Source organism: Pelodiscus sinensis, chromosome 1, assembly GCF_049634645.1.
Source record: "Pelodiscus sinensis isolate JC-2024 chromosome 1, ASM4963464v1, whole genome shotgun sequence".
NCBI lineage: Eukaryota > Metazoa > Chordata > Testudines > Trionychidae > Pelodiscus > Pelodiscus sinensis.
This window is the reverse complement of record NC_134711.1, coordinates 242,320,064-242,333,348: the sequence shown is the minus strand read 5'-3', so window position 1 is coordinate 242,333,348 and position 13,285 is coordinate 242,320,064. Positions and strand designations below refer to the sequence as shown.

The following is a 13,285-nucleotide window of genomic DNA, read 5'->3' as shown; positions in this document are numbered from 1 at the left end:
GCCCAGCCATCAGAGCACGATGAGTGGTGCTCTGGTAGTGATTTAAAGGCTCCAGGGCTCACCAACCACCACCGCTACTACACTAACAGTGGCAGCAGTCAGAAGCCCACAGGCCCCTTTGAATTACTGGTCACTGGGGCAACTGCCACCTTTGCCCTGCCCCCAATCTCCTCTTGGCAGGCTTGGCAAGGAATCCCATTGAAGTCAATGGCACTATTTTAGCAAATAAGTGTTTGTGAGATTGGGACATATCTGTGCTTGTTGAATGATGCTTGGCTGAATCTGATGTCTCACACTGGTAGCATGGTTCATGAAATTCAATATATAGCAAGATTTTTTTACCAATATTCTCTAAACATTGCAATATTTTGTAAGTTTAGCTACAGTCTACCACACAGTAAAAGACTGTCCCTGCCCAATTAGGGTGATAATAATCTACACCCTTGATTCTGAAAGAAACTTGTATAGGAGCTCCACAGAGTCATGAACAATTTTGGAATCGGGGAAGGTCTACACAGTAGCATTATTTCGGAATAACATTAGTTATTCTGAAATAATGTACTGCGTGTCTGCACTATAAGCCCATTATTTTGAAATAAATTTGAAATAACCAGCTTCTTACTATGACTTCGGTAAACCTCATTGTATGAGGAGTAAGGGAAGTCAGGGGAAGAGTGCTCTATTTCGAATAACTGCTGTGTAGACAGCGCCAAAAGTCAAAATAAGCTATTTTGACTTGAGCGATGCAATTGACATAGCTGAAGTTGCGTAGCTTATTTTGAGTTTAGCCCTGCTGTGTAGACATGCCCTGGATGTTGTTTATAATTCTGAAATGTTTGTAAATCTAAACAAAATATTGTTCTTCCAAAAGTTTACAACTAACCATGGATTTAATACAGCAACTTAATGCAGCAGTCTCTGCTGCTCCTTGATTGCATTCTTCTGATTTCAAATGAGGTGTGTGGGTGATTGGTCAGTTAGTATCTCTGGTGTCTATAACAATGATATTCTATTGTACATGTATGCAACTTTACGTACTATAAATTGTTCCACTGAAATAAACTTCAACTCTAAACATGCATTTGCAAAAATTTTTGCAGGACTAGCACCTAAAAAGACAAAATGAGACTGACAGAGACCTGGAAATCTGTAGATATCTGTTTTATATCTATATTTCAAAACAAATGAGGATACAAATGTTTATCCATGCAGGACTCTACAGACAGATATTGAGAGCAGGGTACAACTTATATGTGAAGTTAGTATAGTGATCTATATATACCTTGTTAATACCTTAATAAAAAAGAAAGTGACTCAAAAAACAATTGTGGTAAAAACCTAAAATATGTCCAGTGTTTACACACATTATAAAATATCCTATTTTTTTAAAAAAAAAGCTTGTAAAACTCCACCAACATAGATTTTTTCCATTTCCACTGCTTTCATTTGTATATTTGCCTGATCCACCACAGAAGATGAGGCAGCCCAAAAGAGAAATAATTTTAGTAAAAAAATCAGTCTATGAAGCCTCAAATAGAAATACTATATAAAGGATAAATAAATAACAGCTCTGTTTGCAGTGTAAATGTACTCTTTTTACTACAAAAGAAACATGAACATTATTCCCTACCTCCAGGGAATATTTTTATTCACCATTTCCTCCAGCTCTGAGAAAAGGCTGCAATATTTGTTGGAGGAAGCTATCCTGGATCACATATATGAGTGCTGCTGATCAGGAGCTGTGTGCAGTGTCACTAGGTGTCAGGAATGCAGCATTTCAACTCCCCACTGAGAAGAAAAGGGGAAATGCCATGGACTAGTGGATTGGGTTTCTTTGATTTGTTATAATTCTTTGCCATGTGTGTGTGCTTGTAGGTAACTAGTATGTGTGTGCTTGTAGGTAACTAGTATAGGTCTCTCCTAGCCACTGCTGAAAATTGATTGTAAGGGATAACAACAAAAATAGTGGGAGATTGAAGGCATTCACAGAAACAGCTTTTAAGACCAGATCATTATAATGCCATGATCATAAGACCATAGAACTTCACAATAAAATTCCTGCATCAACCCCATAACTGCTTGTTAAGTGAAAGCATCTTTTTTAGAAAACGTATCTAATTTTGTTTTAAAGACTTCAAGTGATGGTGCAATCCCTTGGCAAGTTGTTTTAATTATTCCGAGTTCAACAGGTTGATTGGCCGAAGCCAAAAGTAATCAAGTGACTAAAGTAGGAATCCAACCACGAGGCAAGCAGTTCAGCTAGGAATCAGTGCTGGCAGGTGCTTGTTAATGAAACGAGGAATTTGGAATGGGCAATATGGATCTGAATAAATATTAAAGGGGGCTTTTATTTTCTCCTGACTGTGGTAATACCCCATGTGGAAAGAGGAGAATTACACTTTAATATAAGGTTTTGATACATAATACACACCCAAGTTATATCTTCTTTCATTGAGCTTAAAGGAATCTATAGCATGCAACTCCATGTGGCAGCTGAATGTCAGACTTAGGAAATAAACACAATTTTATCGACTTATATAAAATGAAAAGGCATTTGCCCCACTACTAATATCCTACAAAAAAAATGGAAATTCTACTGGTGAAGAACTAGTTAAAAAACAGCCTGACAGCTCCATTATAATATTCTAATAGACACAGATGTCCCCCTGAATTTGGAACATGTTACACCATGTGTCCTGCAACAGGTGCCCATTTTCTATTTTCCCCAGGATGCTCTACCCTGAGGCTCTATCCCCCCTCTGCCCTTCTCTCAAAGCCCTACCATTGCTCCACATCTTCCAGCCTCCATTCTTTTCCCTCCCCACCCTCAAAGCCCCATCTGCAACCTTCCTCTTCCTGCCCCTGTTCTGCTTCCTCCTCAGACACACCCCACCCTTGCTCTGCCTCTTCTCCCATTCAGTGCCTCCCACCTACTACCAAATAGTTGATCAGCAGTGGATAGGAGACACTGGGGGTAGGAAGTGGGTAGAGGAGCTGATTAGTAGGACCTGTCAAACAGCAAATAGGCAGGTGGTTGCTGCAGGCTGAGCATCCATTACTTTTTTCCCCTTTAGGTTTTTGCTGATGTTAGAGACTTGTTATGCAGTATCTAAAAAAAAGTGTGAAAAGCCACAACTTAGTGTTTGTGGATTTTGTTATTTATGCTTTCAACCCCACTTCTATAAAATTATGCTCCACAGTTAAAGCAACAGTATTAGGTAACATGCCTTGGTTAAAAAAGTACTATTTTTCTGACATTAGCCTACTACAAATTATTTTCTTCCACTCTTACAATATTATTTTATTGACATCAGTGTAATGTTAATAAAATAATATTGTATGCCACCTCTGTCTAACAGGCTGAAAGAGAAAGATCTTTGTTATATTTAACTCAGATGACTTGCATTTGGTAGAATGTGCTCATAAAAACATCAAATAAAATAGTACTGAATGTAAAAGGACTATAACAAAAAGTAACTATGATAATTCTTCATCTGAAGAAAAATTCTGAGATATAAAGCCTACCTCGAAAAGATACATGACATCTCTAATGGTTGAGATAAATCATGGCAGATTAATAACCCAAAATGTAACAATTAACTAGCTATGAATCAATGAATGTTTCTGGAAGCAACACTTTATATATAAGCTTAGAAGGATTCAATTTTTATTGGTTAAGGTCAGCAAATGTCAATTTCACAGTACAAATTGAACCTCTCTATTCTAGCATTGTCTGGTCCAGCAACATCTGAGGTCCGGCATGATTTTAATTAGCCAGACTTATCATGGATGTGACCAAGTTTCCCAGGGTCCCATAAAGTTTGCTGACAGTCTCCAGTCCGGGCTCTCTGTGTTCTGTTCTTTAGCTCTAATATACCCCTAAATGTCTTCTAAGAGCCCAGTAAGCAGTGGAAGTGACTTCTCCAGAAAATCTTACATAGAAGACCTGAGAGGTTATTCAAGGAGCATACCTAAGAGGATGACTGTTTTCATCACGACTCGCATACTTCCCCATCATTGAAAAGTTTAAAAGCCCATATTTTCACAACTGAAATAAACAGATATAAATCTTTTAAAAATGTTTCAAATAAACATCAATATTATCCATCAAAATGATAAAAAATTCTGCCAAACCTATCTACAGTGAGCAATAATTTCCTACCTACGAGGGACTTATAAAAGAACACATCTCATTTAGCAATTGACTGCCAATGATAAATTCTGTAAAATAATTCCTGGTTCCAGTACACTGAGAAAGAAGGCACTATGGGGCTGTACTGAGTCAGTCACAGTAATACAATTTTATATTACATATATCTACATTTTTCTAATGGAACACTTTTCCATTAGATGCTGATTTGATAGAGTCATTTTTCTGTAGGAACATGCAAGTTTGATCTAAGCTTTCAAAAGAAGCCAGGTAAGCTGGCCTCACTTACTTGCAGCCAGGACCTGTCTGTTGGCTGCCTGACCTCCAAATACCTAGGTGGCCAATGGGTGGGTTTCCTGGCTCCTTGGCTCTCTGCTTGGCTCACAGAAGAACAGGGTCCCTGACTAGTGTGTGGGTAGGCTGCCCAATCCCTGATTTGTATATCAAATTAATAGAAAAGAACCAACTACCAAACCATTACCAATTAAAATGTCAAATATCACCAAATTTATTGTATATTATACTCTGATATTTCAATGCTAATTTTAATATAAATATAAAATACAAAACTGTAAAATGGAATAAAACTGATAATATAGTTTAAGAGTTTGAGTAGTATAGAACATAAGAATTGAGTCAGTAAGGTCAAGACAAAACATTTTGACCGTACTGATAATTCCAATCTTGTTGAAAACAAAATGTTTTGATTTTTCCAATGTGAAATTTTGGGAATTTGTTTAGATTATTCTTCCTAATACAGGGACAAAAAAAGCCCCAAAAACCTAAACTAAGTTTCACAATCTGCCATGGAATGGGAATTCTGTTTTCCAACCTGCTCTAAGATTCATCTTTCCTGAGCCCTTGTTAGGTAACTGTTAGTTTTTTAGAGACAATTATAAGGTATGCCAAATTGCATGTAGTAGAACTCTATTCCACGAACAGAAGATGGAGAAAGCATTTTTTCAGTCTTCTGTGGATTTACTTAAGATGATTTCACTGTAAATAGTAATACTAAGAATCAATATATAAATTCCAAAGCTAGAAGGGACCATTGTGATCTCCTTGCCTGACCTCTTATGTCACAGGCCATAGAAATTCCTCTAAAATAATCTCCAGAGCATATCTTTTAGGAGGAAATCTTAATTTAAAATGGTCAGTTATAGAGAATCCACCATCATCCTGGTAAGTTGTTCCAATGATAAATTTTCAAATGGTTAACGTAATTAATCCCTTATTTTCTGTCTGATTTTGTCTCGCTTCAACTTCCAGCCATTAAATTGTGTTATGCCTTTCTCTGCTAAATTGAAAACCATTAAATATTTATTAATTTCATAGGTGACACCCATCCTAAACAGAAGACAGTCAAACAGAGAGGAGAGATGTTGTCTGCTAATTTAAAACTTTGTTTCAAGTTAGAACAAATCGACAAATTCCAACCAACAAATTCCAACATATGCTTCATCATTTTTCTAACCAACTCTGTAGCGTTGAAGCATGTGACCGTGGATTTTTTTTAAACACGCTAAAATTGTACCCTATATATAGTCTTTCAATTGGGAGATGAAAAAAAGCAAGATTAAATGGTAAGATATTGATATGCTAGCTTTTCAAAAACTGAACAAATGTAGCTTTCTGATATACATGCATGCGTTTACTTTTCAGTACACTCAGGTAAAATTCCAAAGCCCATTCAATATATTGTATAATAGTTTGTTGACAAACACTTCAGACTTCATAGAAAATTGCATCTCTCTGTTTAAGAAATTCAATCTTTGGGAAAAAAACATGGGGGAAGGGTTGGGTGAAGTGGGTAGGAGATGAGGTACTATATTCTCCAGAAATAAAAATGATGCATTGATAACTTTAAATAGAAAAGAAATCATGAAAATAAACCACCATTGCAAATTATCTGGTGTGTTTAGGAAATGCCATTAAAAGAGTGTGATTAAATATAAACAATGCCCCCTCCCCCTCCCCCCCCACACACACTGTGTTAAAAAAACAGTGACCATATATCCATTATAGCAGATGAGTGCAGAACAGAGGGGGGCGGGGCGGTGACGTTCACAGCTGGGGGAGAGTCCTTGAGCCGCTGTAATGCCACACGTCACTGCACCGCCTCCCTTACCCTCCCACCGTGGCACTCAGCTGACTTCTGTGCCACTCAGCTGGGCCGCCGCGGGGAAGCAAGTGGCGCAAGCGGCCATTTGGGCCCCACATTCCTCATGCAGCACGGGCCGCCCAGAGGGAACAGTCAGCATTTCAGCATTACAGAGTCACAGACATTGGGCTACTATATATATGATGGGAAATCTTGTCTCAGATTATATAAATTTTAATACATATTGCCATCTTCAGAATGCTCATAGTGAATATGTCAATGATAAGCATATTTTGTTTGAGCACAGTGGATTAAAATATAACATAGGTTCTTAAAACTTCCTTGAACTATTTTCATTTTACAAAATAAAATAAAATACAAGACCCCTGGGTTTTGTACACAAAATGAACAATTTAAGTAAATAGCTTAACCACAAAATACCATTGTTTACCAGGAAATAAACTGACAAAAGGTTTCCTACTGAAACAGAAGGCATCATCAAATGGCAAATATCATGTTTAAGACACCCACCCCCCAAAAAAAGCAATGAAACACATAGATAAAGCTCCAGTTGTATCCTTTCCTCACTCAGATTTGTAGCACACAGTGTAAAAAAAACAAATCAGTTTTTCATAAAGGCGCCAGCCTGCAAGTTGCTCAATACTTTTTGCAATGTGAGTACTGTAAGATATATCTGAAGTAAAAGAGGAGCTAGACAGCACTAAGAATTAATAGAACACATCACAGTACTTGTCTTAGTCTAAATCTAGATAATAACACTAACCTACTTCTCTTACCATATACAGGCAGTCCCCGGAATACGTACAAGATAGGGACTGTAGGTTTGTTCTTAAGTTGAATCTGTATGTAAGTCGGAACTGGTGTCCAGATTCAGCTGCTGCTGAAACTGACCAGCGGCTGACTACAGGAAGCCCGGGGCAGAGCAGCTCTGCCCCGGGCTTCCTGGAATCAGTCGCTGATCAGTTTCAACAGGCTGAATCTGGAGTCTCCCCCTCCAGCAGACCAGGGAGACGTGGAGCAGCTTTTCTCGCCCCGGAGGACATAGGCAGCGGGACCGCAGCGCATCTGGGCATCCCGCCGCTCCCGTCCTCCGGGGCGAGAAAAACCCCGTTCGTAACTGCGGATCCGACATAAGTCGGATCTGCGTAACTTGGGGGCTACCTGTACATCAGTCCAACTTTTGCCACCAATGTTAATGATAGCAGCACTGGAGCCCGATGTCAGGGCCATGTTCCATCTGTATGATATGATATTCCAAAAACTGCTCAGAATCTCTGTGTTTCACTTGTCAGCCTGCATTCTTTTCTAAACTGTTCAGCCAAAACCACAATTTTTTTTTCATTCTTAAATCTTCAGTCCCTATTTACCCTGATTTGGAGCCATTCCCCCATGATTCCCTTTCCTGACTAGCTGATGGGATGATGTTGTAATCCTTCCTTGCTTGCTTTTTTATCAGGCTAGCCAGCTGATGGCTAATTAGTTTCTCATTCCCCTCCCCCAGCCTCTCCTGATTAGCTAATTGCTCAATCAGCCATCATTGGGGAAACTAACAAAGACTACGGTGATTAAGAGTGCTGGCCTACCTTTCAGGATGAACAAAATCCTCCATGTACATTTTTGTCATAAAGCTCCACAATTTCTGTTTGTTCATGGTAGTACTCAATATTATCTCACCCTTTTCCTTCAGATATCTCCACCACATCCTGTCCCTATCAGAGAGACAAATCAAGCAAACAAAAACCATTTCTAGGAGACATATCTATATTAGCACAATACCATTTATGTTTACAGAAATATTTAAAATCAAAGAGCCTGATCCTTCCAAATATTCTTTGCAGTTTCAAGCAGATACATAAAATTAGTAATGTGCTTAAACACCTTGCTAAATTGGGGCCAGGATTAGCCTATATTTACAAAATCATTCATATGAATTATTGTGATTATAGCTGCACAATTATTGAGCAATTTAGCTGCTTATTACTGACTCACAAAACTTCAAAGCTGTTTGATTAATCATCTAAATATATCCTTGTTTATACTATGCATTCGTTATGTGACAAACCTTAATACTTCATGGGGGACATGAAGGTCTACTGTCAATAGGAAATAATGGCATATGTATTTAGAGTAAGTTTTTAGAAGTAATTTACCAAATAGTAGATACTACTTTTTTTTTAATGTAGTTTACTAATATAAAACACCAAATCACATTCTTGCAGGATGTCTTATTGTGATAATTGGTCCATTTTAAAAAGCATTATGAGATCTTTGGAAAGCACAATTTATTAATAAATCTGCAATATATTTAAAGTAAAATATAAAGAATTGTACACAATGGTGTTTCAGGATTAGGCTTTTCAGGCTCTAAATGATATTAGGACAGGATGGCAGTTGAGATTGATAATGGAATGTGCTAGGATACTTTCTGTTCTAATCTCTGGTTTGAACTGATTCAGGCTGTCAGTGACCAAGAAATTGTCCTCTAATAGTTAGTTACATGACGGCCTATGTGAAAAAACTGTTGCTCTCCGTCCAGTTCCTGATTGTTAGGTATTTTCATCACAAAAATCATTGGCACAGTTAGTTACAAGACCCACACTTATTGTCAGTCTCAGAAAAGAAACCAAGGAATGGCTTGCAGTGTGGGGACTAAATTACCTGTCCTCCTTAAATGTAGTCCTTTGGAGAAGGCACATTGGCAAGTCAGTGTGGGGAAACTCAGGGTGCTGTTTCCGGTGATGTGTCAGTTGTGTGCAGAAACAGAAGGCTTCGTTTGAAGTGATCTCAATGACGTGAGATTCAAAAATGCATCATCTGAAGAAGTAGGTTATGCCCATGAAAGCTCATGATACCATCTACATGTTTTGTTAGTCTTTAGGGTGCTGCAGGACTATTTCTTGCTTTTTAAGTTTTTCCAGTTACAGACCCCTTTGAAACAAAGAAAGAGGTGTGGTTTCTTACTCTCATAAACTTGGTGAGAGCAAGCTCCTTGAGACAGGGATTGCCTTTTTATTATATGTGTGTACCGTACCTTAGCATAAAGGGGGCCCATGTATAATACTGGGGTTCATAGGGGTCACCACAATACAGAATATAATAATAGTAATAATAATAGTAATGGGGGTATTTTTCAACTTAAAAAATAGTAAATTTTCATTCATTAAGTAGCTAGATAATGCACACCAGGCATGTATGCACTTTATATCACTCCTCTAAACCAGGCCTGCTCTGGAATTCTCCACTGGAGGAAAGCAAGCATTATCACAACCACCATATGCCAAAAGAGTGCTGATTTAACCCTGTCTGGGGCTCCACAGAAGCCTTGTTAGTGGATACTCCCAGGCCTAGCAGCACAGCTTTCTCTTACAAGAGTAAAAGCCATTTCTGCAGCAGTCAGAGGGCTCACAGTTCAGATCAGGGGTGTGAAAAAGGAGTACACACAAAAGTGCTTCTCTGTAGCCCTTTCCCTGACCCCCTGAATGCTGTGGGCAGAAACTAAAAGGTTCCTAGTTCACTGGAATGTAATTCTCTTCAAACAAGTTTACATGAATGTGAACTAGGACAGGCCTGGCCAAAGAGTTTACGGGGCCCAAGGCAGCATGTTGTGGTTGGCTGCGCTGTGTGGCCAGGCATATCCCAGCCAGGGCAGCGAGCAGGCACCTGGATGGGTGGGTGCTGGGCAATGCAGGGCTCTGAAGTCATGGGGCCCAAGGCAACCGCCTTGCTCACCTTGCTCTAAGGCCAGGTCTGAACTAGGATCCCTTTAGCTCACACATGCAGGATCCACATGAAAGAGTTATAACACAGCACTTTGGTGCACAGTCCTAGTCACACCCCTGTAGTCTGAACTTTGGGGCAGTGTAAACATAGCCACAGCTTTCTCAGGAGTTGTTCCTAGAATGTGGTAAAAACTCTTACAGGAGTTAAAGAGCATAACAAATCAAGTCACCTTCCACTTCAAGTGCAAAGAGTGATCCTTTGACCTTGCTTTCTCTAACAAAAATACATAGAAGGGCGTACAAAAACATATTCATTCCCAAGCTTAAATTTAGGAGGCTAGTTATCATCGGTTGAATACTGAAATACTGAGTGCTGTCTGATAGGTAAGGACTGGTTCAGATAATGATGTAAAATCCTCAGGGATTCTACTGAGTAATAGGGGTCCCACGCCATCAGGGAAAAGTTGAAATGCCAGAGAGATGCTAACTCCTCATGCACTGGTGCCATGTGGTATGGCAGTAATATTGTTTTGTGCTGACAGAGAGCCCTTGAGAGGTAACTATTCTTCTGTCTCTTTGGCCTCTGCAGAATCATATCACAGGTTCTCCCAAATTCATTTTTACGGAAAAAATCCAACCATTATTCTCCTAAAAGTCTCCATGAACATTCTCTCTCTCTGCCACTGTGAACACATTCCCATTTGCTTCTCCCCACTGAGCAGGTACCACAGAGAAATTTAGGCTATGTCTACACTGAAGAGAAAAATAGGGAAAAGATACATAAATTGTGAAACGCAATTTGCATATCTTTTTCTGCTTTTTTTCTGAAAGAGGCTTTTCTGAAATTTGGCCTGTCTATACGGGGCCAAATTTCAGAAAAAAACTCCTTTTTCGGAACATCCCTTATTCCTGTCACCAAGAGGAATACAGGGATGCCGAAAGAACACGTCCGCTTTTTCGGAAACTTCCGAAAAAGCAGACATGTTCCTTGGATGCATCAGAGCTTTTCCAGGATACTTCTGGTATCCCAGAAACACTCTGAAGTCTAGACATTGCCTTAGAACAAGAGAAAGGGGAGAGAGTCACAACCTAAACTTGCTCTTTGGAGAGAGCGGGTCACATTATATCTATAGTGTCATAAGAAATCCAGTGTAATATCGACTGCTTTGACCTGACAAAGACATATAGATTAAATAGACTTGTCTTCAATGAATTACATTATAAAGGCTAAATTATAAAGTATTGAAAAATAGTTAGAGAGTTTTTTTAGCAAAAGCTTTTGCCATTCAAACAACTATTGCAAATTTGTTTTAAAATATTGTTTAATTTTTATGTTATATGTTTTGTGGAGGAAAACATAAACATTAGGTTCAATTTGGCCCAGGTTACTGTTGTGTCTAGAAACTCTAGATAATGGTTTATCAAGCTGTTTAGTCCATAGACATAACTAGTTGTTTGCATGATAGAGATTACTGAACCATAATTCTAAATATTTTATATTCAACAAACTGTTTAGTTTAAATGAAGATATTTTAGTAAAGTTACAATTCTGTGTCTCTCTTCTGTCCTCTTACTAAGTTTTGAATGATTGATTTCAATAGTCAGAAGAATAGATGGTCAAGACAAAAGATTAATTACTATTTGTGTGAACTAATTTGATAGCTGCTGATTCGAACACTCAAAGCAATTCACCACTATTTATAGTCTAATATTGTTTTAAATGTTTTTATTGGGTTTTTACATGAGAAGATATTTGATGGCAGATTTGATAGATGCCTGAAAACTGGTTGATGTGAATAAAACTGAAGACTACTGTGGAAAGAAACCTGTGTCATGTTTTGTATTGTTTTGTACCATATTATTTTTTTCTAATGTGTTTAGATAGACTTATTTGGGATATAAATTACAAATTGTTGGGAACAGATCATACTTCATGTACTTAAGGTATTATATAAATAATTATGGTAATAAATAATAATAATAAAAGGAAAGTTATTAGGTTTGCATGAGATCATCAGGTTTATAAAGCAGCTCAAATTTTACTTTCTTTCTCAGTTTCAGAGATTCCCATTCTGGTCCAAACTGAGGATTTGTCTGAAATAATATGAATGCTTAACCTAACTGAAATTCATTACCACAGGATAAATTGCAGCCAGGAGCTTAATGATATTCCAAATGGATTCAATAGTTGCATGGCAAATTAGACCATCCAAAGTTACATTGCACACAGTTACATTTTCTTTTCTGGAAGAAGTATATATTCACACATTCTCTGGGGCAATATTCTTCACCGGGATTCTTCACTGATGGGATTAGGAACAATTTTCTCAGATCAGTATAATATCCTACCTACAGTTATGTGCTAGGGAATTTTTCATACTTCCATATGAAGCATCTCATACTCTGGTCACTACTGGATACAACACTGAATTATTATGGATCACTGGTTTTATCCAAAATAGTAATTCTTGTATGAACTATATATCCAAAATTTGAGATGGGATTGCAATATTTTGTGTGTGTGAAATAAGAAGAAAATGCATATATGCTTTTTAGAGACTACTTACACTGTGATTTGCCTTAAATTACCTCAATTACCTGATCCTGCTATAGTCCTTGCTCAGGCAAAATTCCCATTGGCTGAGTACAAAAAAATAGTAAAATCCTAATTACTTCACTGAAAAAAGAAAATATAGAAACTTCACTGTGATTCCTCAAATAAGGCAAGGAAGATTTGATCATGAATAAAGATCACACCACGGCGTAATTTCAAAGCATATATGCAATGTCTTAGTTATGTGCAAGCTGCACCCTATGATGTACACGAGCCAAGTACCAGCATACTTTATTGCTAGATTATATAATTCAGTGTGAGAAAGCATTTTCATTATTGATACTGGAATATCAAAGTTAGCATGGGATTCTTATAGCCCTAAATACACAGCATTGTGATACTGCTAATATTATACTGCTGAGAACAGATTTTCTGTATATCTATATTTGTGCTTGAAATGTGCCAAATAACATGTTGAATAATATCAATAATACTGTGTTGTGGAGCAATTTGTAGACTGTATCTTGCAAGTCTAATCTTTTAGTGTATACATAAATGTGTTCTAGATAATGATATTCCTTGTTAGAAAGATGAACAATGTATTTTTAGGTAAGATTATTTCTAGAAAACTTGTTTTGTGGTTGATCGGTCCCATATAAGGTGCAAGCTTTTGGCTCAATATTGTCTTGTAGTGTTTGTTTTGATTTGGGTTTTGGAAATACACATATGCTAACAGCCCA

General features: G+C 37.8%; 1 protein-coding gene across 2 annotated transcripts in view; it reads right to left on the bottom strand.

The window, feature by feature from the left end:
* The window catches only part of NALF1 (NALCN channel auxiliary factor 1), a 433,683-nt gene that overhangs the window by 282,691 nt on the left and 137,707 nt on the right, over positions 1–13,285 (bottom strand). Inside the window, exon 2 of one of the 2 annotated variants that reach the window (XM_075918731.1) lies at positions 7,856–7,981. The exons of the other annotated variant lie outside the window; for it this stretch is intronic. Within the exon in view, the coding sequence (XP_075774846.1) occupies positions 7,856–7,981 (126 nt within the window). The remainder of the gene's footprint in view (positions 1–7,855; positions 7,982–13,285) is intronic. 2 annotated transcript variants of the gene reach the window in all.